Source organism: Camponotus floridanus, unplaced genomic scaffold (assembly GCF_003227725.1).
Source record: "Camponotus floridanus strain SB8 unplaced genomic scaffold, Cflo_v7.5 scaffold2, whole genome shotgun sequence".
NCBI lineage: Eukaryota > Metazoa > Arthropoda > Insecta > Hymenoptera > Formicidae > Camponotus > Camponotus floridanus.
Window position 1 is genome coordinate 3954667 of NW_020229325.1, and position 22128 is coordinate 3976794.

Consider the following 22128-nt stretch of genomic DNA (forward strand, 5'->3'; position numbering starts at 1 on the left):
TACCAACCGCAAATTGGCAAAAAACTGAGGGAGTATGTATTTTTTACTTATGTGTGTCCTATTTTAATATTTAAATGATAAGGCTTCTTCTATAATTTGCTTAAATAAAATTTATACACATGTTAAACAAAACTTATAAACTTAGATTTGTGTAGAACTCATTGGTTTGCCGTTATTCAGTCTTTGTCAGGTATTAAATAATATACATTAAAAAATATAAATCCTCAAATAATGTCATGCCTTACTTATTAGATTGTTCAATCGCATATTTAGATATTTTAGAATATAAATTTAATAACTTAGTTTTCGACAATTAAATAATTTAATAATGAGTAGAAAAAGAGAGTAAGTCTTTACTCCCATATTTATATTAACTTAACAGAAAACGATAAAAAAATGGATGTACTACTGTTGTAAAAGTGAATATATATAAAGCATATTACAATGATTATATAATTAAAGCCTGAAAGGAAAAATTTCTAATAAGCTTGATGTGCTATGCAAAAGTATTTACATTTGCTACAGACATATAGAAATATATATATTTTAAGTTCCGATACTTCTGCGAAAAAAACCTATGTTTGAAACTGCGTAACAAGTAGCTTAGTTGCTTTGGCAATATCATAAGCGCATGAACGTACTTGCTGCAGACAACGATCCATGTGTTCAGCATCACTGGTGCATCTTTGAAGACCGGAGCATTCCGCTTGAAGCCTCCCAGTATTGCCATTTAACTGACGTAAGGCAGATTTGATATTTTCCTCCAGTGGATTCTATTGATACAATAGAAATTACTTTTTTCTAATTTAGCAACTGTGAGAAAATGAACGAATACTCGAAAAAAAAAATGATTTTACTTGAGGAAATATGGCAGTTAACTCGGCAACAGCAACGCGTATCCTCTCGGCACAAGGGACAAAAGCTTCTCGTTGGCTCGGATCTTGCATAGCCATCCACAGTTCTTGAATTCGTCTGGTGACTTGTTCTGTTCGCCTGTTCACTTCTTCGTTGGGTGGCAAATTAGGCGCACCATATTCCCACAGACTCTGTGTGTTATTCCGCGATAAGACCTCTGTGTCGCGTTTCGTCTAAATTGAAATAACAAACAAATATTTGATCTATTTCTTTAATGTAAGTTTCAGAAATTGCAAATTATAATTACTTGACAAATAGTCGTTGACCACGATGCTGGTTTCCGTAAGCCTTCTCTCGTCTCGTACATAGATGCCGGTCGTTGATTTCCACGTATAGTGGACGTTTTGATATCGTGTACTGGCTCTAATTCAGGTTCCTGTTCTCCTCCGACATGCCCGTTTATGTTGTCATCATTAGAACCTTTTACCTAAATTAATTTGGCTTAAATTAATTTTTTTTTCTAAATCAATTTTTTCGCAATTTTTAAGTATTAAGTACAATTAAACATTAATATATTATTTAATGGTTTATACTATTTATGTTGCATACAGGATAAAATTTTGCATAATTACTTGTAGCATACGTTTGAGCTCGCTATTTTCTTGAGTAAGTTGCTCAATAGTAATTTGTAACGTATGTATCTGCTCGCGGAGATCTCGTACAGTTGATTCAGATAAAGTTAATTGTTTTTTTAAAACTTCTACCATAGATGGAAGACCTTTGGCCATTGGTGCAAATGCCTCCTAAAACATGATACAATAATAATTTTTATTTTAACTTAACACAGACATATCACATATTACAATGATACAAAAATAATATTAGTTTAATATATTAGAGTATCTAGTCACAAATCTTGTAAAAAAATTTTCTAAAAATTTCCTGATCTTTCAGTCGTTTTGTTTAAAATTCCAGGAAAAAAAATATTTTATGCAACTTCTTTGTACAACTGATTTTTTAGTACAACTTCTCTTAAAATAAATTCTTTTATTGCATTTTCTAATGTTTTTCATTCATATGAAAAAAGACACAGAATCTCTTAAATTTCAGCTAAATTTTTAAATATAGTGAAAAAAATTAAATAATTTCATAAAATAAGCACTTTCCATTTGCAAATATTCATTTTTTAACATTAAAAATTATAATAAAGGATATATACTACATATTCGATATTTTGTTAAGATATTGCATAACAAAGATAAATAATAAAGATAAATAACAAAGATAAATATATATTTATAATATATTTCACACACACAATTTACTTGATTTACCGACTGTTTGCAATGTTAACAATAAGAAAAAAATTATCAAAGAAAACATTTTATAAAAAATTTCTTGAATTTCAATAAAATTCCACGAAAATTCTCTAATTTTCATAAAAGAAATTCCTAACAATTCCAAATTTTTCATATTTTTCCAAGGAGTAGACACTTTGAATATTATAGCAATAGACACTGTATATGATATTGTTGTGAACATTTATTGTGATATTAAGGATATTATGAATGAATGTCTATTACAAGTAAAAATATTTCACTATGGTTAAATTTACACTCTCAACAATAATTGTATATACATAGTCTCATGTATTTGTTGAATAAAAATATCTAACACAATATTCTAAACTTAAATAGCTAAATTAATTTGTTTATTTTCTTTTTAACAACAAGTTTTGTAATAATTTATTAAACCATACTATTAAATCTCTCATTTGTTTAAACTTACCTTATTATTAATTTTAATTTGTTTTGCGACATCAGACGAGTTGTTATCTGTAGATGTTAAAGCAGCATAATCATCATCGGATGCAACACTATCGTATAAAGGTTCATCATCAGACATTTGTGATCCATGTTTACCGAGTTGCTCTTTATGCATAGATACCGCAGGATCTAAAAAACAATATATATTTATATATACATTTACACACACACATATATATGTCATGATATAACACAAAATGTTTAAAATTGTATAAAATAAATATTTCTTAATTTAATATTACTTTGAAATGCATTATTGGCAAGTATATGTCTTCGATTTGCCTCAATCAGTAAATCTGCTATAAGTGTAGTGAATTCTTTTGGTGTAAATCTTGCTAATTTTTGTCTTCCTTGATTTCTGGTAGATGACAATTGTGGATTAACTGGGAGAAATGGAACAGCACACTTCTCTGGGAGAGATGCAGTTGAAAACCAGACTATACATAAAAATTAAATATTATTTTATTTTAAATATTAAATATTATTTTATTTTCTTATATTTATTATTGTATATATTTTAATAAATACAATACATATAATATTCAAACATATAATAAATGTTTTTATTATATTCACAATGAATTAGAATTATATTGCTAAGCTCAAAAATTTTCTACTCACCCTTCCATAGGAATAGCATGACAAAAATATATGTATATATCATTCAAATAATCTAAATTATGAATAATATATTTTTATGTATAACACATATAAAGAATACAAAAGTAATACTCACTTGCTTCTGTTTCTCGACGATCTACCTCATCATAAACATCCATAGTTAATTCCTTCAATAAGTGATTTGACAACTAAACAAAAATAAAGCTAATTAAGCAAAATACAAAATAAAAATAAATAATCTTAATATAAATCTCTACATACCATTTGTAATCTATTTTTTCCTTCCACAGCTGGTTCACTTTTGTCTAAGCTGGTGATTAAATCAGAAATGATAAGATGTTCATCACCTTGATGATTTGGCTTACGAGAGCATATGTGATATGTCAATCTATCTGTTACTTCATACATACATTCAATTATGCGTTCTGACAAATCTATGTGTCCTGCCATCCTGAAATAATAGATAAAATATTCATTTTTAAATATTTATATGTATACATTCTGTATTAAACTTTATTTACTTAGCAATATCAGCAGCTATTTGTCCATTTAGATCAACTACACTTGGATCTGCACCATTAGCTATTAAAAGTTCTACTTGGAGATTTTGTCCGGCACGAGCTGCAACGTGTAAAGGTGTGGTTCCTTTCTCCTGTATATATATACACATAAACATACATATAGACATATATATATTATATATGAAATTCAATAAAAGTATTTTTATAATAATTCAACTACATTTAATAATATTTAATATATACTACATTTAATATTTAATATATACTATAAAATATATACTTGTATAAATTACTTTAATAAATATTAAAATATACCTTATAAAAATAATTAGGATTAGCACCTTGTGCCAATAGCCTCAATGAAGTTTCTAAATTGCTTGTACGGACACTACTATGTAACTGCCTACTGAGTTCCTCTTCGGTACAACATTCTTCCTTGCTTGGTCGTAATATAAATGCCAGGAGTTGATGTTTTGCTTTAATGAAATCTGCCTTTACAGGACTATAAATAATGTAACAAATATAAGAAAAAAATCTAATCAAAAGAAAAACAAATATCTTACATAAAAAAACATAGAAAATGCTTGATATTTAAAAGTATTTCTAGTACTACTTAGAATCAGTTCTATCTAGAAAAATCATAATAATTATAATCTTTATTTAAATTTGATTTTAAAAACATCTATGTTATCATTCTGTATTATAAACATCTTTATAAACATCTATGTTAAAAATATCTATGTTATCTCTATATTAAAAATCAAAATATATGTATCTCTATATTAAAAATCAAAATATCTATGAATGACGATGCTGCTTCTTCTGCAAAACACAATAAAATTTATTGTTTAAATTACTAACTGTAAAGAATCCTTAGCCTGAGGCTTTCTTCTACTAATTTTTAAGCTGCTAGGATCCAGCAGAGAATGTTCCCAAATGCTATTAGCTCCATTATCATTTAAAGTATGTACCATCTGAAATATTTATATCCAGTTATTTCTAACATTATATAATATGCATATACCATAAAAATTCTAAAAGAGTTCTTCTCTATGTTTTTCAACAATTGTATACTAACATTCAATAAATGTGTATTCCAAGCACTCTTGTGCAACGACTTGATATGAGATACATGACGTCCTAGACTACGATGAATCCCACAACAATCGTCACATAATAAAATAGCTCTATTTATCGATGCCCATCCTGGCTCTAAAACATGATCATTTTCAATATAGTTTCCCCCCTACAGTTTTCTTTTAAATAATTATTCTAATTAAAATACTCTATTAAGAAATGTATATTTATATTTTCGATTACGTTATATAAAGATATAAAGATATAAAGATGAAAACAGGTTTGACATGATGATAATTGTCATATGTCTCATATTCTAAAAAATTGTGATATCCCGAACCGCTGAAGGTGCGGAACTAAACGAGTGATCGTCAAGAAAAACGATGTTGCTCACCGAGTGCCCCACAGTCTGCACATACATCCGCGCTCGCTTTGTGCTTCGGACGCGCCATACTTATGTCTTTCCTTGATTAATGACACTTATTTGCACACATTATATCAGCATGACATAGTCAACAATCGACGACAATTGACGCGGACGACGATGACTTGTATCGGGAGTAAAAACATAAATTGAATTGTGTCATCATGCTCTTATTGCGAAGCACATCCGAGGAATCGGGGAAAAAAAACGAGCACGCGATCGTAGCGCCAGATAGCGGTCATATTTCGTAAATGAATGAAAAATAATCGAGGAAGAGAGTTTATCGATAGTTTATTTACTGTTGGTAAATTTGCTCCTCGAAAATAATAATTTATATTATTTATCATCGATGATATTATTGTTAATGTCATTTACAAGATTATAAGCAAATAATGTAATAAGATAATTTTATATAAAAAAATATGTAGAGAATGCTATATTAAATAATTATATTTAAAAGTATTTTTAGAATTTTATTTTTAAAATTATGATTGTGGTTTATATATTATCCCTACATATTTATATAAATCTTCTTATATAAACTATTAAATTTAAATGTCACAGTGCAAAAAACAATAATTATATTATAAAATAATATTCATATAATATTAATATATATATAACATTTTTTACGTTAAATATTATATAAAATATTATTAAATATCATAATAATGATTTAATAACATATTTTTATTTACTTTTTTTATTAGTAATAATTTTAATATAATATTTGCATTCTCGCAGTGTTATTACCCCGCAAAATATATAACATATTTATTGCTAAATCTGAGATGCAATGTGATAGGTGCATATGTTTAAAGTACAAAAATACTCATTCAGATTCATTTTATATTTCTTAGCTCATATCGTTTATTTATACAAATTCTATAACTCTATTTCTCGATAACTCTCATAACTCGTTATTTTAAATAAATTTTAATGTTTAGTTATTAAAAAAATACTATATATAACACCTCTCATATATAGTAATTTTACATTTATTGATTTTTATATTATCTACATAAAACAATTCTTTGATACAATCTGTCTTAAACAGTAATATTTTCATATCATTTGAATAAATTTTGATATGTTTATATTTTTAAAAATGCTACATATAATCTTCTACATAAGTTATAAAGTTTCTTATGCATACACACACATATACATATACATTCACACGCGCACATAATATATACACACACACGCACACAATAATTTTCTACTTTAAAATAAATATTGACTGATTATTTATTATATAACTTATGATTAAACTATTTGATATAAAATATTGAATATATATGCAATACAGTCGATTTCTTCTATTTTCTAAAATTCATCTATCCCAAGTCAATTATTTCTCCCCTAATTGTAAAATTTTCTTGTTACACTGTTTTTTCATATTCATCATATAAAAGTACAACAATTTATCAGACATTTTAAACTCTTAAATTACCGTCTTTAGTATTAATATTTTCTTTAGTATTAAGAATTTTTGGAAAATAATCTTGGAAAATAGAAAAAATCGCCTGATATACATGAAATTGTTGTATATCTAGTCTTCATATAAATGATAAAGTTCTGCAAGTATTTTACCCGATATACAAGCTTTTGCATCATCACTTTCAGAATGTAAATTATTTTTTGATTGTGAACAATTCAAATGTTTAATGTTAGGTGTTAGCAAACAACTCATACGTGACTTTAAAGCCATATATTCCTTCAAAGGTTTCTCCTCTTTTTTGTTGTTGTATTTATTCACAAGAACGCTTTTTTTATGCGATACAATTGTCGTACTCGATTTTATATTCGTGATATCCAGCTTATTTTCTAAATCCAAAAAACTATCATTTTCCTTGTTGTTCTCAAAAGTTAGATTCTGAAAATTGATCTGATGCGATGACCGAATTCCGGAATTATTCTTTTCATATACATCTGTTTTCACAAGTTTCATTAAATTGTCAGGTGTCTTATAAATTTCCTTTGGAATATTACTATCTTCAATAATACTTTTTTCAATATTAATATTTTCTTCCATATTATCTTCAGTTCTAATGTTGCTACTAACACATAGTGATTTTGTGTGTATATTATTCGTTATTTTTATATGATCTTCCAAATTTTCAGTCATTTGCTGCATAATCTTGATATTATTGTTATCGTTTTCTTTATTTGTTATATTTATTGCAGATAATACATCCATAATAGTACTAAGTATAAATCTCAAATTTGGCAGTGTGTCTTCTTCTAATTTGCAAATGTTATGTTTTAACTTAGATGCCAAATCTATAAGATTTGTTTTATTAAGAATTATATATTCATTCTTGTTAGAGCTTTGATTTAAATTCAAGCAAGACTGGTTTATCATTTGAACATCTTGTGTAGATTGATGTAAGTCTTTTCTACAATTGTCTGTATTCATAGACAAACATTTCTTCTCTTCAATATCAATTAAACTTTCGGGAATTTCTTTTCCCAATGCATTGTCTTTTATATCTGTGTAATTTGTATTAAGAATTATATATTCATTATTCTTGTTAGTGCTATGATTTAAATTCAAGCAAGACTGATTTATCATTTGAACATCTTGTATAGATTGACGTAAGTCTTTTCTACAATTATCTGTAGACATAGATAAGCATTTCTTTTCTTCAATATTAATTGAACTTTCAGGGCTTTCTTTTCCCATTGCATCATCCTTTATGTCTGTATAATTTGTATATAAAATATCTATTCCAGATTGATCATTTACAGTACACATTTGTGATGATATATGTTGTATCACTGTTTTGTTAACTTCTTCATGTATGACAGAATCAATTTGCATATTTGTTACTTTTACAGGAGATGAACAACTTTCCAATCTCTTAGATATCTTTTGATACTTATTGTCACATACAGAATATGTTGAGACATGTAATTGAGGTAATATAGACTTGTTTTGTCTAAATCTATTCTTAATGTATAAATCTTTTACAGTATTTGGTGGTATTAAAAAACTTTTTCTTGTAGACAAATGTGAATTTTCCTCTCTTGAATTATCAATTAAATTATTTCTGCTTGTTGTTATGATTGTTTCAGTTTTAACCGGTGTTTTTTTCACAGTCGGTATTTTCGTAAAGTTTAAATTTCGCCGCACATTTTTCTTACTATACTGAGATAGTTTCATACATGTGTTTGTCTCTGCACAGAAAAAAAATATAATAAAAGATATATAAAAGAGAATGATATAGTTGCAAATTATAAAATATATAGTTAATACATAGTATATATATAGTTAATATATAGTTAAAGAAAATATATAGTTATAATTTATTCATATATAATTATGTATAGTTAGATATAATGTATAGATATAATATATAAATAAAATATAATTAAAGAAAATAAAAAGAAACTTATATACACTGACCATTTCTTTTTCGATTTGATGCACTTTTCAAATAAGGAGTGAGTCTTTCAGGTAATTGAATTTTAATAGTTGAATCTGAAAGCAATATATTGATATTATTAATAAATAATTATATACCACTTTATTTCTAGATTTCTATATTTATATATATATTCCATATATATATATATATATATATATAAATTTTTTTGATATATATATCTAAAATTGACTTACTTAATTGATCATTTCGTGACTGCTTACATGATCCAAGTAATTTTGTAATTTTTATAGGTTTGGGTATCTTTCGCACTAAAATAAGAAATGTCATTTAATTATTTTTAAACAGTTATAATATAAATAATTAATTATATCTAGTTATAATTATTATCTGTAATATATGTATTAATTAATAGTATTACATATATATATTTGTATATATATATAAACTATATATATATATATATATATATATATATATATGCATACATATATATGCATACATATATTTACATTTTCAAATTAATCAAACTAAACAGTCATAATTATTGTACCAATGAACAATCTATCAACAAACCTGTACTCTCAGGATGCAATGCTGAATGATCAGATTGTGTTGTCACTTTTATTCGAAACATTTCCACACAAATTATGCTAAAAATATAAACTTATATGAATTTTATTTTATTTTAAGAATTGCAAATATACAAAAACAAAATTCTCTTCAAAGTGCTTTAAATTTTTAAAGCATTTTGAAGAGAATTTTGTTTTTGTATAATAATATTAAAAATCATTCATCTACATATAAAACTTATTCTTTGCAGTCATATAAATATATAAAAGAGAGAACTATAAAAATAAATTTTATAAATTACTTTTATACATTTTACTTTGCTAAACACAATTGTATATATATATTTTTTTTTTGTCTCAAATAAAACAATACTTACTAATAGAACAGATGATTTGTAACGTAATCTCTATTCTTTGAAGAGTATAAACACAAAAGATTCCTTTTACTGAAGGAATTGTGTATCATATAAAAAAGTAATAATTATCATCCAATAACTTAAACTTTTGTTAAACAGCTTGGCTGCTTTTCATATTCTTTCTGTTTACATTTTCACGTTTTTATACACGTGTACTATGCATCAACAATGTAAATTGTAGCAAATAAATCTCATAAATAAAGACGCAATCAACAACGCACTTCCAAATTATTTCGGAGATTTTAAACTTGACATAACGGCTATGTTTATGGCGATGTATGTATAGCATGTATAGAGAGAGAAGCCTCTAGAGAATTTGTGAAAAGTCCGAAACATTTTTTTTATTTAATAGCCAATCGTGTAACATATGTGTTTTCTTACTAAAAAACTCCTATTTGATTGCGTTTCAAAATTTATTCCTTGGAATAAAGTAACACTCGACTGACCAATCAGGGCAAATGAAACTAAAATTTCTCTGTTTTTGATTGGTTAATTAAACGCTACTCTAGTCCAAGGGTAAATTTTGTAATACAATTTTGAAACAGTGTTCCGATTAGGGATTCCGTGCGCGCGCATGTGCGGCTCTGCGCATGCGCGACCGTGAAAGTACAATGTATTGGTACAATGTAATTTCAAAAGTCGCGCATGCGCAGAACCGCATATGCGCGCGCACGGAATCCCTAATCGGAACACTGTTCTGAAACATAAGCTTATATATCTAGGTTATATATAATTAACAGAAGTTTATGGTTTACTTCACCGCGTATGCACAAAAACCCGATTTCCGAACGACTATTCAGTGAGATTTATCCACTTTACGCAATATTATTCTTCAATTGATCAGCTGTTTTTTTGTGCAATTTAGTGATCAAAATGACGAAAGGTATGATGAATATATTTATAATCTTAATTTTAAAACTAATTATAAATATAAGTATGAAATTGAAATGTCGAAATAATGATACAACTAATAAGGTGTTTAAGCTATTTATATTTTATTTTCGATAATATAAAATAGAGTGCATCAGACAGTAGGATATTTAATTTTATTAACTTACTGATTTATTATTTTATAGAAGAAAGCTTGGAAAAGAAATCAGTGGAGCGTAATGATAGCGATAAGAAAGCAGCATCTGATTCGGGGCCTGATCCATCAGCTCCAATCACAAGGAAAGGAGTATTAACATCCTTCCTGACCTGCAAACCTATGGAAATACCAGAACAGGACATTGTAATTAACTTATAACTCATCTCTATGGATTTGATTGAATACATTTATAAAACATTAAACTTCATTTATATCTTTCTTACAGCTTGGTAAATGTAGGTTTGTTTCTGAATTTGAAAAGTTGAATCGTATTGGAGAAGGTACTTATGGCATTGTATATCGAGCCAGAGATACAAAAAATGATAAGGTTGTTGCATTGAAAAAAGTAAGAATGGAGCATGAGAAGGATGGATTACCAGTAAGTGGTCTCAGAGAAATATCAGTCTTATTATCATGCCGACATGAAAATATTGTGCACTTAAGAGAAGTAGTAGTAGGCAGAAGTTTGGAAAGCATATTTCTTGCAATGGAATATTGCGAACAAGATTTAGCAAGTTTACTAGACAATATGCAGGCACCATTTTCGGAGAGTCAAGTCAAATGTATAGTGTTGCAAGTACTAAAGGGTCTTCGTTACTTGCATCATAACTTTATTGTTCATAGAGACTTGAAAGTTTCTAATCTTCTTATGACCGATAAAGGTTGTGTAAAAATTGCTGATTTTGGATTGGCCAGGTGGTTTGGTTTACCATTAAAACCAATGACTCCTAGAGTAGTAACATTATGGTATAGAGCACCAGAACTGTTGTTGCAAGCTAAGACACAAACAACTTCTGTTGATATGTGGGCAGCTGGATGCATATTGGGTAAGAAATTGAAATTAATTAAACAGAACATTTTAATATCATTATACTGTTTGTAAATTATATATATATTGTATATAATTCATTTTACTAGGAGAGTTATTGGGACATAGACCCTTATTACCTGGTAGAACGGAAATTGCACAATTAGAATTAATCGTCGATTTATTGGGTACACCCAGTGAAGCTATTTGGCCAGAATTTAACTCGCTACCAGCACTGCAGAATTTTACACTTAAACAACAACCATATAACAATTTGAAACAAAGATTTCCTTGGTTAAGCGCTGCTGGTCTGAGATTGTTGAATTTCTTATTTATGTACGATCCTAAGAAAAGAGCAACTGCTGAAGAATGTTTGCAAAGTAGTTACTTCAAAGAAGCTCCTTTACGTTAGTATATATATATATATATATATATCAATATATTTTTAATTCTTTAAAGTTATCATCTTAAAATATAATCAAGCTATCTAACTAATCTGATATTATTACAGCTTGTGATCCAAAACTTATGCCTACTTTTCCACAACATAGAAATATGAAAAAAACGGCTACTCAGAAGGAGAATCGTGAACAAGAGTCTACTGTTACCGATCAAACCAATAATCTACCAGCAATTTCAGATCTTGTATGTTAATCAATGTATACATTTTGACAATTATACAGACATAATATTTAGGTTTAATTTAAAAATATCTTGTGTGTACGGGCATATGCACATACATATAAACATATTATATTGTGTCCTGAAATTTGCAATTAATGACGCATATATTTCACAAACAAGTAAAAGTTTGTGATTGACTAGAGAAACCTCTTTGACTTTAAAATCTTATACATGATATATTTCAAAACTTATTGCTTAAAATAAAAGAATGTAAATAATTTTTTTAACTTGATTTTTCAAGAATTTTTTCTATAGTATTTAAAAAAAATAAATCAATACTAATAAGCTAGTGTCTGTTCATAAACTCAAGATTCATGAAAAAAACTCAATAATAAAAATATTTCTCAATAATAAAAACTCAATAATAATATGCATAAAAAATATATATATGAGCTTTAAACGAGGGTATGTATATCGAGAAAACTAATATTTTTTATTTGCAAATTTTGGAACAACTTTCATAAATAAATTTTAATCTGTGTTTATATTCATTTATATATTTGTTTGTTTCAGCTTGGATCATTAGTTAAGAAAAGACGTGTTGAATGAAAAAATTTTCAAATTTTGACCTCTTAACATTCTCTTTGAGATACAGAATATATATTGCCAATATATTTAGAATGTATCCATAAATATAACAATAACGTGATTACTACATTATATATGTAAACCTATTAATAAATGTACCTTATGTATAAAAAATTTTTAATGATAATGACGTTAATCTGTTTTACTTGAAAAAATATTTCATGAGAAACAAATTAATAAATTGTATTATTGATACATATTTACATGAAAGGTGCCGTTTCCTTGAATAAAATAAAAAAAAATTATATTAAATTTTATATTTGTTCTATATTTGATCAAATTCCATTTGAATACATTATCATGTATTATATCGATATTACATATTTTTAATATTGATGAGTATTTTAGATTTTTTTGAATAACTAATATTTTTTACAATAACTACGTGACCTCTCTATATAAAAATGTAATATTATAATATTATAATTATAAAATATTTGTATAAAAAGAACTACAATTGCTCATAACGTTTTTTATATTCGCCACGAGGATCGTATTTGGCAATAAGACGATCCCAATCCTTGGATCGTTTTGTTTTGAGATGATTTATCACTTTTTCTGCCGTAGCCTTTTGTTTATCATTGCACTTGCTGCAACTGCTCGATAAAGCATCCGGTAAAGTCTCTAAAAAATAAAATAATTCATTATATTATTGTTCCATTATAATTGGTAATATTACTGCGATTAATGTAATTTCGAGATAGCACATATTTTATGAACATATCTTATGAATATTGTACCTATATCAAGAATAAATGTGAAAAAATATTATACACTATATAGCTTTAATATCGCTATTTTTAATGCAATTTCGCGATTAAATACTATTATTACTATATTATTATCAATATTTGAACATAAAAATATTTAATATATTTTATATACATGCATATTATTTACTCGTATTTGAAATACGATTAAATATTATATATCCTTTCATCTACAATTAGAATTATTTCGACTTTAAGAAGTTAATACAAAGAAGTAATGTTACTTAAACAACTCCGGATATATGTAATTGCACGAGAAAGTTGATAGTAAACATTATATAATAGAGAGAGGAAGAGGAAGGCAGAGAGAGTATATTATATATTGAATATCGTAATATCGCAGCCATAACTATAGTGCTGCATATCTTTATTAAATTAATGTATTTTTTAATTAAGAAATTAGTAAGTTTTAAACAAGCTGAATAATTCTATAATCGAAATAAAAAATACGAATGAAAATATCTTGACAATGCCTTAATGTCCTTATTATCTTAATTTTTCCTTTTCTGCTTACTTCTTAATTCGCGACCTTCGGCAGTGCAGGGTCCTTCGTCCAACAAACACCGGATGTAATTATTGAGAACACGATTATTTTGAAGAATCTTATCCACATCTACGTCATCGTATTTTCCGGTATATTTTTCAGTGGCAACAACCAGAATCATCAGCGAAGCCAACGAGATCAACAAATATTTCTTCATTATGCGAAAGATTATCAATAAGTACGAAAACACACGATGGATTTCTTCGTCGATCGAGGCTGCAGACAAGACTGCAGACAGAAAGTTAAAAAGCGTCAATCGCGGGCAGTCTAGCTTTTATATAGTCGAACGGAGAACCATTCGAACGGAGGGGTATATACCTGTCGTGGCTGGAATGTCTTACAATTGCCTCCCTGGAAGTATCTTCTAAGAAGTCTTATATTAAATTGCTTGGAGAATAAATTTGAATATTCTTATCGTATACCATTTCGACACACAATCGGTTATACATTCGCTTATATATATTTATATTTTGGTTTGAATTTTCCATGATAAAATATAATAATATTGATAGCAAAAAACTCGTTCTCTTATGAGATTGTTTAACTTTATCTATGAATATAATTAATATAATATTTATAGATTAATCAATTTTGCATAAATTCTACAATTTTGAAAACAGGGTAATAAATAACAAATACAACTTTCGAACTTCAGAATTCTCATGTTTTATTAAAATAAATTTTAATTAATTTTTTTTCAATCTTTGTGTGTGCGTGTGTATGTGCGCGCAGTTCATTAGAATCTTTATTTGATTGTAAGTTATTGATATGCATAGCATGTCGAGTCTTTGACCTACTCTGTTGATGCGTTACATCAAGAGAAACGGATTGTAAGATTCATGCTTTGGACAATATATTTGTAAAATATCTTTAATATATAATAATTGTGATATTCTATTGCAATTTATCAAAATAAACTGTTTTCCAATAAAAATATAATACACGACATTTATCAAACACAATTAATTAATTTTTACTTTCTTTCAATTTGCCTGTCTGTTATATAAAAAAAATACAATAAAATTAATACGATGAGAGAAATGTATCAATTAAAAAATTTTACACAGTAATAGTGTATGAATGACACAAACTATTGAAACGTGTGACGTATGAAGAGAAAGTGGTTTCGATAAACCGTTCGATGGCTGCAGCTTCTTATATCACATAAAAAAATTTTTAAATCCTATTTTCCATCTTATTTTTTTCGAGGCTAAATGTTCAAGTTTGAGATCATATCATATTCAATCATAACAAAATTTTCTTATCAAATTTCATGAAGTATAAACTTTCTTTTCATGCTGTAATTTATATTTATAATTTATTTTTTACGAACATAAAAATACTATTATACAAAAAATAATATAGTATTATAAACTTGTTTTCAGATCTTATTTTTATGACAAAATGTTTTGATTTCTTGACATATGCATATCGTTTTAAAAAGTTTTCCAATGTAAGTATTTTTTTAAAATTTTGCCAAAAATCTTTATTTTATATTGAAAATGCGTCGATGAATGATCAGAAAAAAATATAAGAGTACATAAGAAATAAGAAATATTTTGCTTAGTTTATTAGTTTAAAAAAAGATTAAGAATAAAAACAGTGTTACATGAAAGATATATTTAATATAATCATTGTAAAAAAGTTTTAATGATCTTTAATAATTTTTTTCGTTATTCACATCGTCATATAATCATCTTCGAAAACAAAATGAAAAAACAAACGAGATTATTTGTTTTCATTAAAATGAGTTGGTGAAGAATACATTTCTTCGATCGTGCGCCATTGCGTGGGATATCGCGATTGTAAAAATTGTATCAATTTATATAGATTTGCTTTCTGCAGCGGAGTGCAACGACGACATTTATCCTTGAGGACTACGGGTAATACACCTGCATATAGAAAAAGTACAATATTCAATAAAAAAAATGACATATCAGTGACGCTTATTTTAACTTATCTAATAATTAATTTCAAATGCATATAATTCAAATGTAAATTTATATGAAGACAGAAATAATTAATATAAAAATAAAAAATAGAATAATATAAAAATAATATAGAATAATATAGAAATAAAAAAAAGTTGAATATGATCCTCACGTTTTATTTGTTTCCCAAGTCCATCGCAATCCCCTGTCTCGAGTAAGCAATGAAGTTCTTTATCGATGAAACGTTTATCTGTTAAATATGACGAAATATCTTGCACTCGGCAAAAAACGGCAAGTCCTGAGCCGATGATAATTAAAATGATAATCTGCTTATTCATTTTTTTTAACACAATAATTAATTCAGAAAGTATAATAAATCTGAAATTATCTGCTTGAATATAACAGACACTGTTTTCATTAAATTTCTCGTAAACAGAACACATATATTTATCTCGTGACCTTTGAGCTTTACATCCTAAGGACCTCATCAAGTTTCAAAATTTCATCTTCCATACGTTCAAATATAAGTTGCACGCGCGCGCGTTTTAAATTTCGCTGTCAATATTGCCAATCTGATCGCAGTGTATTAATACAAAGTATATAATATATTAATACAAAAGTTTTCAAAAGTATTATCGGCTGTACTAAAAATAGAGAAAAACCACAATTTTTTACATGTCATCAAAAAGAAAAAAAATATTAATAATCAATATGAGCAGGAGGGACAGCGTTCTAATAATTTACTGGAATTTACGAACTAGTTATGACATCAAATATTTTTAATTGATTCCGCCATTTTTGGCCAAAAAGATTTTAAACAGTAAAAGATCCAGATTTTAAAGTAAAATGTAACGTGAAAAATTCTTAAATTGATTTCATATAGAACAATACACATTGATCGTAGCAGAATTACCGTTGACAATTAAAAATTCACACAAGTACAAATAGAAAATATTTGGTATTACATTAACATGACGACGTTTGTATGTGATGCATATTCAGGAATGTGTTCCAAAATTTATTCCTTAGAGATTAAAGTAGCGTTCGATTGACGAATCAGGATAAAAGAAACAAAATTTTCCCTATTCTGATTGGTCAATCGAACGCTCGTTCGACTGACGAATCAGAATAAGGGAAACAAAATTTTCCCTATTCTGATTGGTCAATCGAACGCTCGTTCGACTGACGAATCAGAATAAGGGAAACAAAATTTTCCCTATTCTGATTGGTCAATCGAACGCTACTCGAAGGGGTAAATTTTGGAACGATTAGAAAGAGAGAAAGAGAGAGAGAGAGACTTCGATGAAGATCCGTGACTCCAGTTGAATTAACACAAATGCCGTCTTATTTTTGCGAGGAAAGGATCATAGCGTGAGTGAAGCCGGACGAATAGTAGACGAACAACATACAGCGGGCGACTGACATCGTCATCCCGGTACGATAGCTCCAAAGCAACGTTTGCGAGGTACAGGGAGGGAGAGTATCGCGAGGATCGCGAGTGCGGCGGCCGATTGATTGGCAACGACGTCGTTGTCGTTGTCATCGTCGTCGTCTGCTGTTGTTGGACAAACATCGTCGTCATCGCGTCCGTCGTCTACTTCCTCGTCCGATCGCAACACGAAGTGGACCGGGGTGAGAAGACGAAACGAGAGGAGTGATCCAGCTACGAGCCCACCACAATGAGCTTCCTATTGTAAGTCCTCTTTGCCTCGCGAATTCTCCACCGATAATCGCCATCGAGTCGAATCGCCCTCGTTCGATCGATATATATGTGTTCTCGGAAGAAACACGAGGATGAGTAAACAGGACGAAATCACGAGGATCTCCGAGGATCCTCTCGTTCGTCTCGTTCTGACAGCTGACGACAAGTCGATTTTTTTCCCGCGAAAGCTTCGTTTGTTTCTCGTTCCACTTTAAAACTTTGTGTATGCATTTGTTGTACTTTTTCTTACATGTCTAATCTAACGATGATAAAGTTTATCATTCTGTGCCCGATGATAACTTTATCGAGAAGGGAATGGAGATGCGATACGCCGGTGAATCGATCGAGGATAAAAATAGCGCGCTACCTCCTGTGTGTTTTCTTTTTTTCTATTCTTTAAGCACATCTTCCCATGGAACTCGCCATATTTTTCGAATGTCAGGATTATCGCTCGGTTCAGCGCGTAATCTATGAATCATCTCCGTGTCTCGGCGACCGCGCCTTGTTTCTTGTCGTCAAGAGTTTCGAGATCACGATCGCGATTGCGACGCGTGTCGTGTCGTGTCGATCGTTTCGCTTTGACATTCGCGATGTCGCAAACGCCGCCACTCTGTAATCGCGATCAGCTGAGCGTCACGCCTTCGGGACCGAGCGCGTCTGTAAAGGGTTTGTTTTCTTTTTACAGCTGTGTCTTCTCATGCTTTTTGCATGTATAATGAGATGGATATATATATATATATATATATATATATATATATATATATGCATTTTTCGCGTGAAAGGGAAAAAGAAAGGAGAAAAGATTCTGAGAAAGAAAGTACAATTTTAAAAAGAGATGTACGCGTTCCTCCTTCCTCAGGTGTATATAGTTATATTTCCTGTGATATAATAAATGTGAATTTTTGAATAGAAAAAGAAGGGAAAAAATTCACAAAGCAAAACATAGAAAAATGTAACTGCAAATGTTTTGTAAAAAAATTTAGTAAAATCACTTTTTTATAAATATATTTCCCTTTATGCTGTATGAAGCAAGCATAGTAGAAGGAGAAGAGGGAGAAATATATAGTTCAAGTATTCAATTTTTTTCTTTACCGTTAAAATAATATAAAATATTAAAATAAATTGCTAAAATTAGATATTACATATTATTATTTACATTTTTTATTTCATGTATTTACAGTTTACTAATCTTAAAACTTTTCGATGAAATAATATACAAATAGCTTGTAATTAATTGTTATTAATTTCTTATCTGAGATGAGATAATTTGATGAGTATCTTGTTACATAATTTTATATTTATCCTATATAGAATAATTCTCATATTTTTCTTTTGTTTCATTAGTTTCATTTTTTAAAATAGAAACAATGCGAGTAAATGATGCTTTGTCTGGCAAATATTAATTTAAAATATTAATAGAAGTAATTAATTTTAACGATATATAATAACAAGAATAAAAATCATAGATATAACGATCTTTGTTAATATTTGTTTTTAAATTTTTTTCTTTCAAGTGGGAGCAGGTCTTCAAAGACCTTTAAACCAAAGAAAAACATCCCTGAGGGCACACATCAATATGACTTGATGAAACATGCAGCTGCCACATTGGGATCTGGAAATTTGCGATTAGCTGTTATGCTTCCTGAAGGAGAAGATTTGAACGAGTGGGTGGCTGTTAATAGTGAGTGAAAACATTTGTTTTTTTCTTTTTATATTTTCACTATTTTGTATTAGTTTAATAAATTCTATCTCTGCCTGTTTTTTTTTGTAGCTGTTGATTTCTTCAATCAAATCAATATGTTATATGGCACCATCACAGAATTTTGCACAGAGGAGAGTTGTCCCATCATGTCTGCTGGACCAAAGTATGAGTATCATTGGGCAGATGGTCATACAGTGAAAAAACCTATCAAGTGCTCAGCACCCAAGTACATAGATTACTTGATGACCTGGGTACAGGATCAATTAGATGATGAGACTCTATTTCCATCTAAAATCGGTAATTATATATTTCATATATATTTCATTTTTTATGCATTAGTTATCTTAAATTTGTGAGACTTAATTTCCAATCGCTCTCTTTACAGGAGTACCTTTCCCGAAAAATTTCTTATCAATCGCAAAAACTATCTTGAAACGGTTATTCAGAGTATATGCCCATATTTATCATCAGCACTTCAGCGAAGTTGTGCAGCTTGGCGAGGAAGCACATTTAAATACATCGTTCAAGCATTTCATATTTTTTGTTCAGGTATACAATTATATATATATAACATGATATGACAATAGTATATAACTATAAAATAATGACAATAGTATATAACTATAAAATAATTAGAAAAAAAATAAAACAAATAATTTTATATAATAATATATGAAATAATATAGATAAGAGTATAGATAAAGATAATTATTACAGATAGATTAATTATTATAGATAAAGGTAACCATTAATATAGATAAAGATAACTATTGTATATAAAGAAAGAGATATATCGCTTAAATTTAATATAAATTAAAATTATCGTATAATATTTGATTTTATTCCTCATGTTGATTTAATTTATCCAATTAATTTATAGGAATTCAATTTGATTGAAAGAAGAGAGTTAGCACCGCTGCAAGAACTAATAGAAAAATTGACGGCGAAAGACGCGCGATGAGTCTGCCTATAATCTACGATTCATTCGTCACTTCAAAACCTCTCCAAAGAATCTCTCAACATTGTCTTTGCTCGCATATGTAACCATATTATTTATCCATTAATGATTAATCTCACGATCTCTATCTCCACGTAAAAAACAAAAGTGTACTGTTGTTGTTTTCTGTTGTTTTCGTTAGAAAAAATGACTGATTACACGAATGAATAATTCCAAAATCTTTTGACGGTGATATATTCTATATACTTTCTAAATACATATACATGCGCACATAGTCACTATCAAGTAAATAAGAATAACTAATTTTGAGACGTCTGATTTCGTGACATATTGCTTTTTTCGAGCATGTTTCATTGTCGATTGTAATTTGTTGCGCCTTATCAATCTAATATGTGAAATCTCGCTAATACGTGAGAGAGACAGAGAGAAAAAGATAATTCGAAAGCGCGTATCGATACAAATCATAAATTTATCTCGGAAAAAAAACATTTAAAAAATATTAAATAAACGCGTTCTTTTTCGCAAACAAACAAGACCATCGTTCATAGGTTTTGTTTGTCTCTCTGATTTACATTTTTGTTATTATTATATATTATCACTATTATCGGATGTAAAAATACTGTCGCTATTATATGAATATAGAGATTATTGATTGTTTTATACAGTTGCATATATGAAGGCAATAGCATATCATAAATTTTGTATGGATATTTTTACGTTTAAGGATAGTTTTAAATACGGTCCTATCATTTTTCGAATTAGCATATATCCTCTGGATCGTATATAGAAAATCGTTAAAAAAAATGCTATCGTATTATATGTAATAACTACTTTAAGAGATAGCATCATGTTAAGCGCTTGTAGACTTATTTATACGACTAGAATTTTTGTATGCATTTTGTCCTCATAGAGAGTGATATACAGATATTTCCTGCTTTAGACGCTTTTTAAATATCGGTGGTCAAACCGTTTGCGTCGTCTTGCTGCAATTTCCCGTATATTTTCATTAGTTTACTACAATAATCTTTTTTTTTCCAGAAAATTAACAAAAATGGTTATTTCGGTACATTTTACCAATCTTATCATCCAATCTTAACATGAGTAGTGGTATTTATAAAAAAAATTTATTTATTTTGAAAAAAGAATTTACATTTCTTTCTCGCTTTTGACTTATAATCCAGTATGATTACAGAAACGAAAAATGAAGAAACAGAAATCTTAATGAAAAAAATATTACAAAACTTTTTTTAAATACTTATTTTAAACTCTTTTTTTGTAAATGCTTATTGATGTAATGCGATATTTTATAACTTATATGCATGTATCTGACTTTTTTACATTTTTGCCTAATTGATTTTCTGCTACAATGAAGAATTTCTATTGAACAGCACTTTAATATATAACCACAAAATTGTCACAAAATTTAAATCATAATATCCGATTATTTTGATATAATCGGTGCTTAATGAAATAATCACAACACTATACAATAATCTAATTATTGTGAATTGCTGCATAAGTATTAAATATCATTAATAATCAACATTGTCTTATGTACATAAGATGCTTTACTTCTTATAAATGTATCAAATCACTCGTTCTTTCTTTTGACGAACTATAACAATAAATCTTTAAGAAAATTAAAAAAGT

At 28.1% G+C, this 22128-nt stretch overlaps 6 protein-coding genes across 6 annotated transcripts; 2 read left to right on the plus strand and 4 right to left on the minus strand.

Annotated features, from left to right (window-relative positions):
* Positions 1–435: 435 nt before the first annotated feature.
* On the minus strand, positions 436–5527 carry LOC105252635 (ARF GTPase-activating protein GIT1). Its single transcript, XM_011260107.2, has 13 exons — positions 5295–5527; positions 4902–5035; positions 4685–4797; positions 4139–4325; positions 3824–3954; positions 3564–3753; positions 3418–3490; positions 2924–3118; positions 2644–2810; positions 1488–1658; positions 1163–1342; positions 858–1088; positions 436–773 (listed from the first exon to the last, which is right to left on the minus strand). The coding sequence occupies exons 1-13, from the start codon at positions 5350–5352 to the stop codon at positions 576–578; spliced, it is 2028 nt and encodes a 675-aa protein (XP_011258409.1). The 5' UTR covers positions 5353–5527; the 3' UTR covers positions 436–575.
* A 1087-nt stretch (positions 5528–6614) lies between these two features.
* LOC112637768 (reticulocyte-binding protein PFD0110w-like) lies at positions 6615–9960 on the minus strand. The gene is made up of 5 exons (XM_025408218.1): positions 9666–9960; positions 9293–9369; positions 8953–9027; positions 8737–8811; positions 6615–8507 (listed from the first exon to the last, which is right to left on the minus strand). The coding sequence occupies exons 1-5, from the start codon at positions 9752–9754 to the stop codon at positions 6880–6882; spliced, it is 1944 nt and encodes a 647-aa protein (XP_025264003.1). The 5' UTR covers positions 9755–9960; the 3' UTR covers positions 6615–6879.
* Positions 9961–10441: 481 nt separating this feature from the next.
* On the plus strand, positions 10442–12966 carry LOC105252634 (cyclin-dependent kinase 10). Its single transcript, XM_011260106.3, has 6 exons — positions 10442–10587; positions 10781–10935; positions 11018–11618; positions 11710–12006; positions 12111–12244; positions 12797–12966. The coding sequence occupies exons 1-6, from the start codon at positions 10578–10580 to the stop codon at positions 12830–12832; spliced, it is 1233 nt and encodes a 410-aa protein (XP_011258408.1). The 5' UTR covers positions 10442–10577; the 3' UTR covers positions 12833–12966.
* Positions 12967–13221: 255 nt separating this feature from the next.
* Positions 13222–14437, minus strand: LOC105252633 (ejaculatory bulb-specific protein 3). Its single transcript, XM_011260104.3, has 2 exons — positions 14156–14437; positions 13222–13495 (listed from the first exon to the last, which is right to left on the minus strand). The coding sequence occupies exons 1-2, from the start codon at positions 14340–14342 to the stop codon at positions 13323–13325; spliced, it is 360 nt and encodes a 119-aa protein (XP_011258406.1). The 5' UTR covers positions 14343–14437; the 3' UTR covers positions 13222–13322.
* A 1423-nt stretch (positions 14438–15860) lies between these two features.
* LOC105252632 (ejaculatory bulb-specific protein 3-like) lies at positions 15861–16515 on the minus strand. The gene is made up of 2 exons (XM_011260103.2): positions 16289–16515; positions 15861–16077 (listed from the first exon to the last, which is right to left on the minus strand). The coding sequence occupies exons 1-2, from the start codon at positions 16452–16454 to the stop codon at positions 15914–15916; spliced, it is 330 nt and encodes a 109-aa protein (XP_011258405.1). The 5' UTR covers positions 16455–16515; the 3' UTR covers positions 15861–15913.
* Positions 16516–17433: 918 nt separating this feature from the next.
* LOC105252631 (MOB kinase activator-like 1) lies at positions 17434–21138 on the plus strand. Its single transcript, XM_011260102.3, has 5 exons — positions 17434–17809; positions 19333–19499; positions 19590–19817; positions 19906–20069; positions 20401–21138. The coding sequence occupies exons 1-5, from the start codon at positions 17796–17798 to the stop codon at positions 20479–20481; spliced, it is 654 nt and encodes a 217-aa protein (XP_011258404.1). The 5' UTR covers positions 17434–17795; the 3' UTR covers positions 20482–21138.
* Positions 21139–22128: the final 990 nt, after the last annotated feature.

Coding starts and splice junctions, on each gene's coding strand:
- LOC105252631 (XM_011260102.3), top strand. Junction 19,500..19,589: donor CGAGTGGGTGGCTGTTAATA/GTGAGTGAAAAC, acceptor TTTTTTTTGTAG/CTGTTGATTTCTTCAATCAA. Junction 20,070..20,400: donor ATTTCATATTTTTTGTTCAG/GTATACAATTAT, acceptor ATTAATTTATAG/GAATTCAATTTGATTGAAAG.
- LOC105252634 (XM_011260106.3), top strand. Junction 12,007..12,110: donor CTTCAAAGAAGCTCCTTTAC/GTTAGTATATAT, acceptor ATATTATTACAG/CTTGTGATCCAAAACTTATG. Junction 12,245..12,796: donor TACCAGCAATTTCAGATCTT/GTATGTTAATCA, acceptor TGTTTGTTTCAG/CTTGGATCATTAGTTAAGAA.
- LOC105252635 (XM_011260107.2), bottom strand. CDS start 5,352: ATGGCGCGTCCGAAGCACAAAGCGAGCGCGGATGTATGTGCAGACTGT. Junction 3,955..4,138: donor ATCCTAATTATTTTTATAAG/GTATATTTTAAT, acceptor ATATATATACAG/GAGAAAGGAACCACACCTTT. Junction 1,089..1,162: donor GGTCAACGACTATTTGTCAA/GTAATTATAATT, acceptor ATTTCAATTTAG/ACGAAACGCGACACAGAGGT.
- LOC105252633 (XM_011260104.3), bottom strand. CDS start 14,342: ATGAAGAAATATTTGTTGATCTCGTTGGCTTCGCTGATGATTCTGGTT. Junction 13,496..14,155: donor CGAAGGTCGCGAATTAAGAA/GTAAGCAGAAAA, acceptor TTTATTTTTTAG/AGACTTTACCGGATGCTTTA.
- LOC105252632 (XM_011260103.2), bottom strand. CDS start 16,454: ATGAATAAGCAGATTATCATTTTAATTATCATCGGCTCAGGACTTGCC. Junction 16,078..16,288: donor ACTTGGGAAACAAATAAAAC/GTGAGGATCATA, acceptor TTCTATATGCAG/GTGTATTACCCGTAGTCCTC.
- LOC112637768 (XM_025408218.1), bottom strand. CDS start 9,754: ATGATACACAATTCCTTCAGTAAAAGGAATCTTTTGTGTTTATACTCT. Junction 8,812..8,952: donor GTCACGAAATGATCAATTAA/GTAAGTCAATTT, acceptor TATTGCTTTCAG/ATTCAACTATTAAAATTCAA. Junction 8,508..8,736: donor ATCAAATCGAAAAAGAAATG/GTCAGTGTATAT, acceptor TTTTCTGTGCAG/AGACAAACACATGTATGAAA.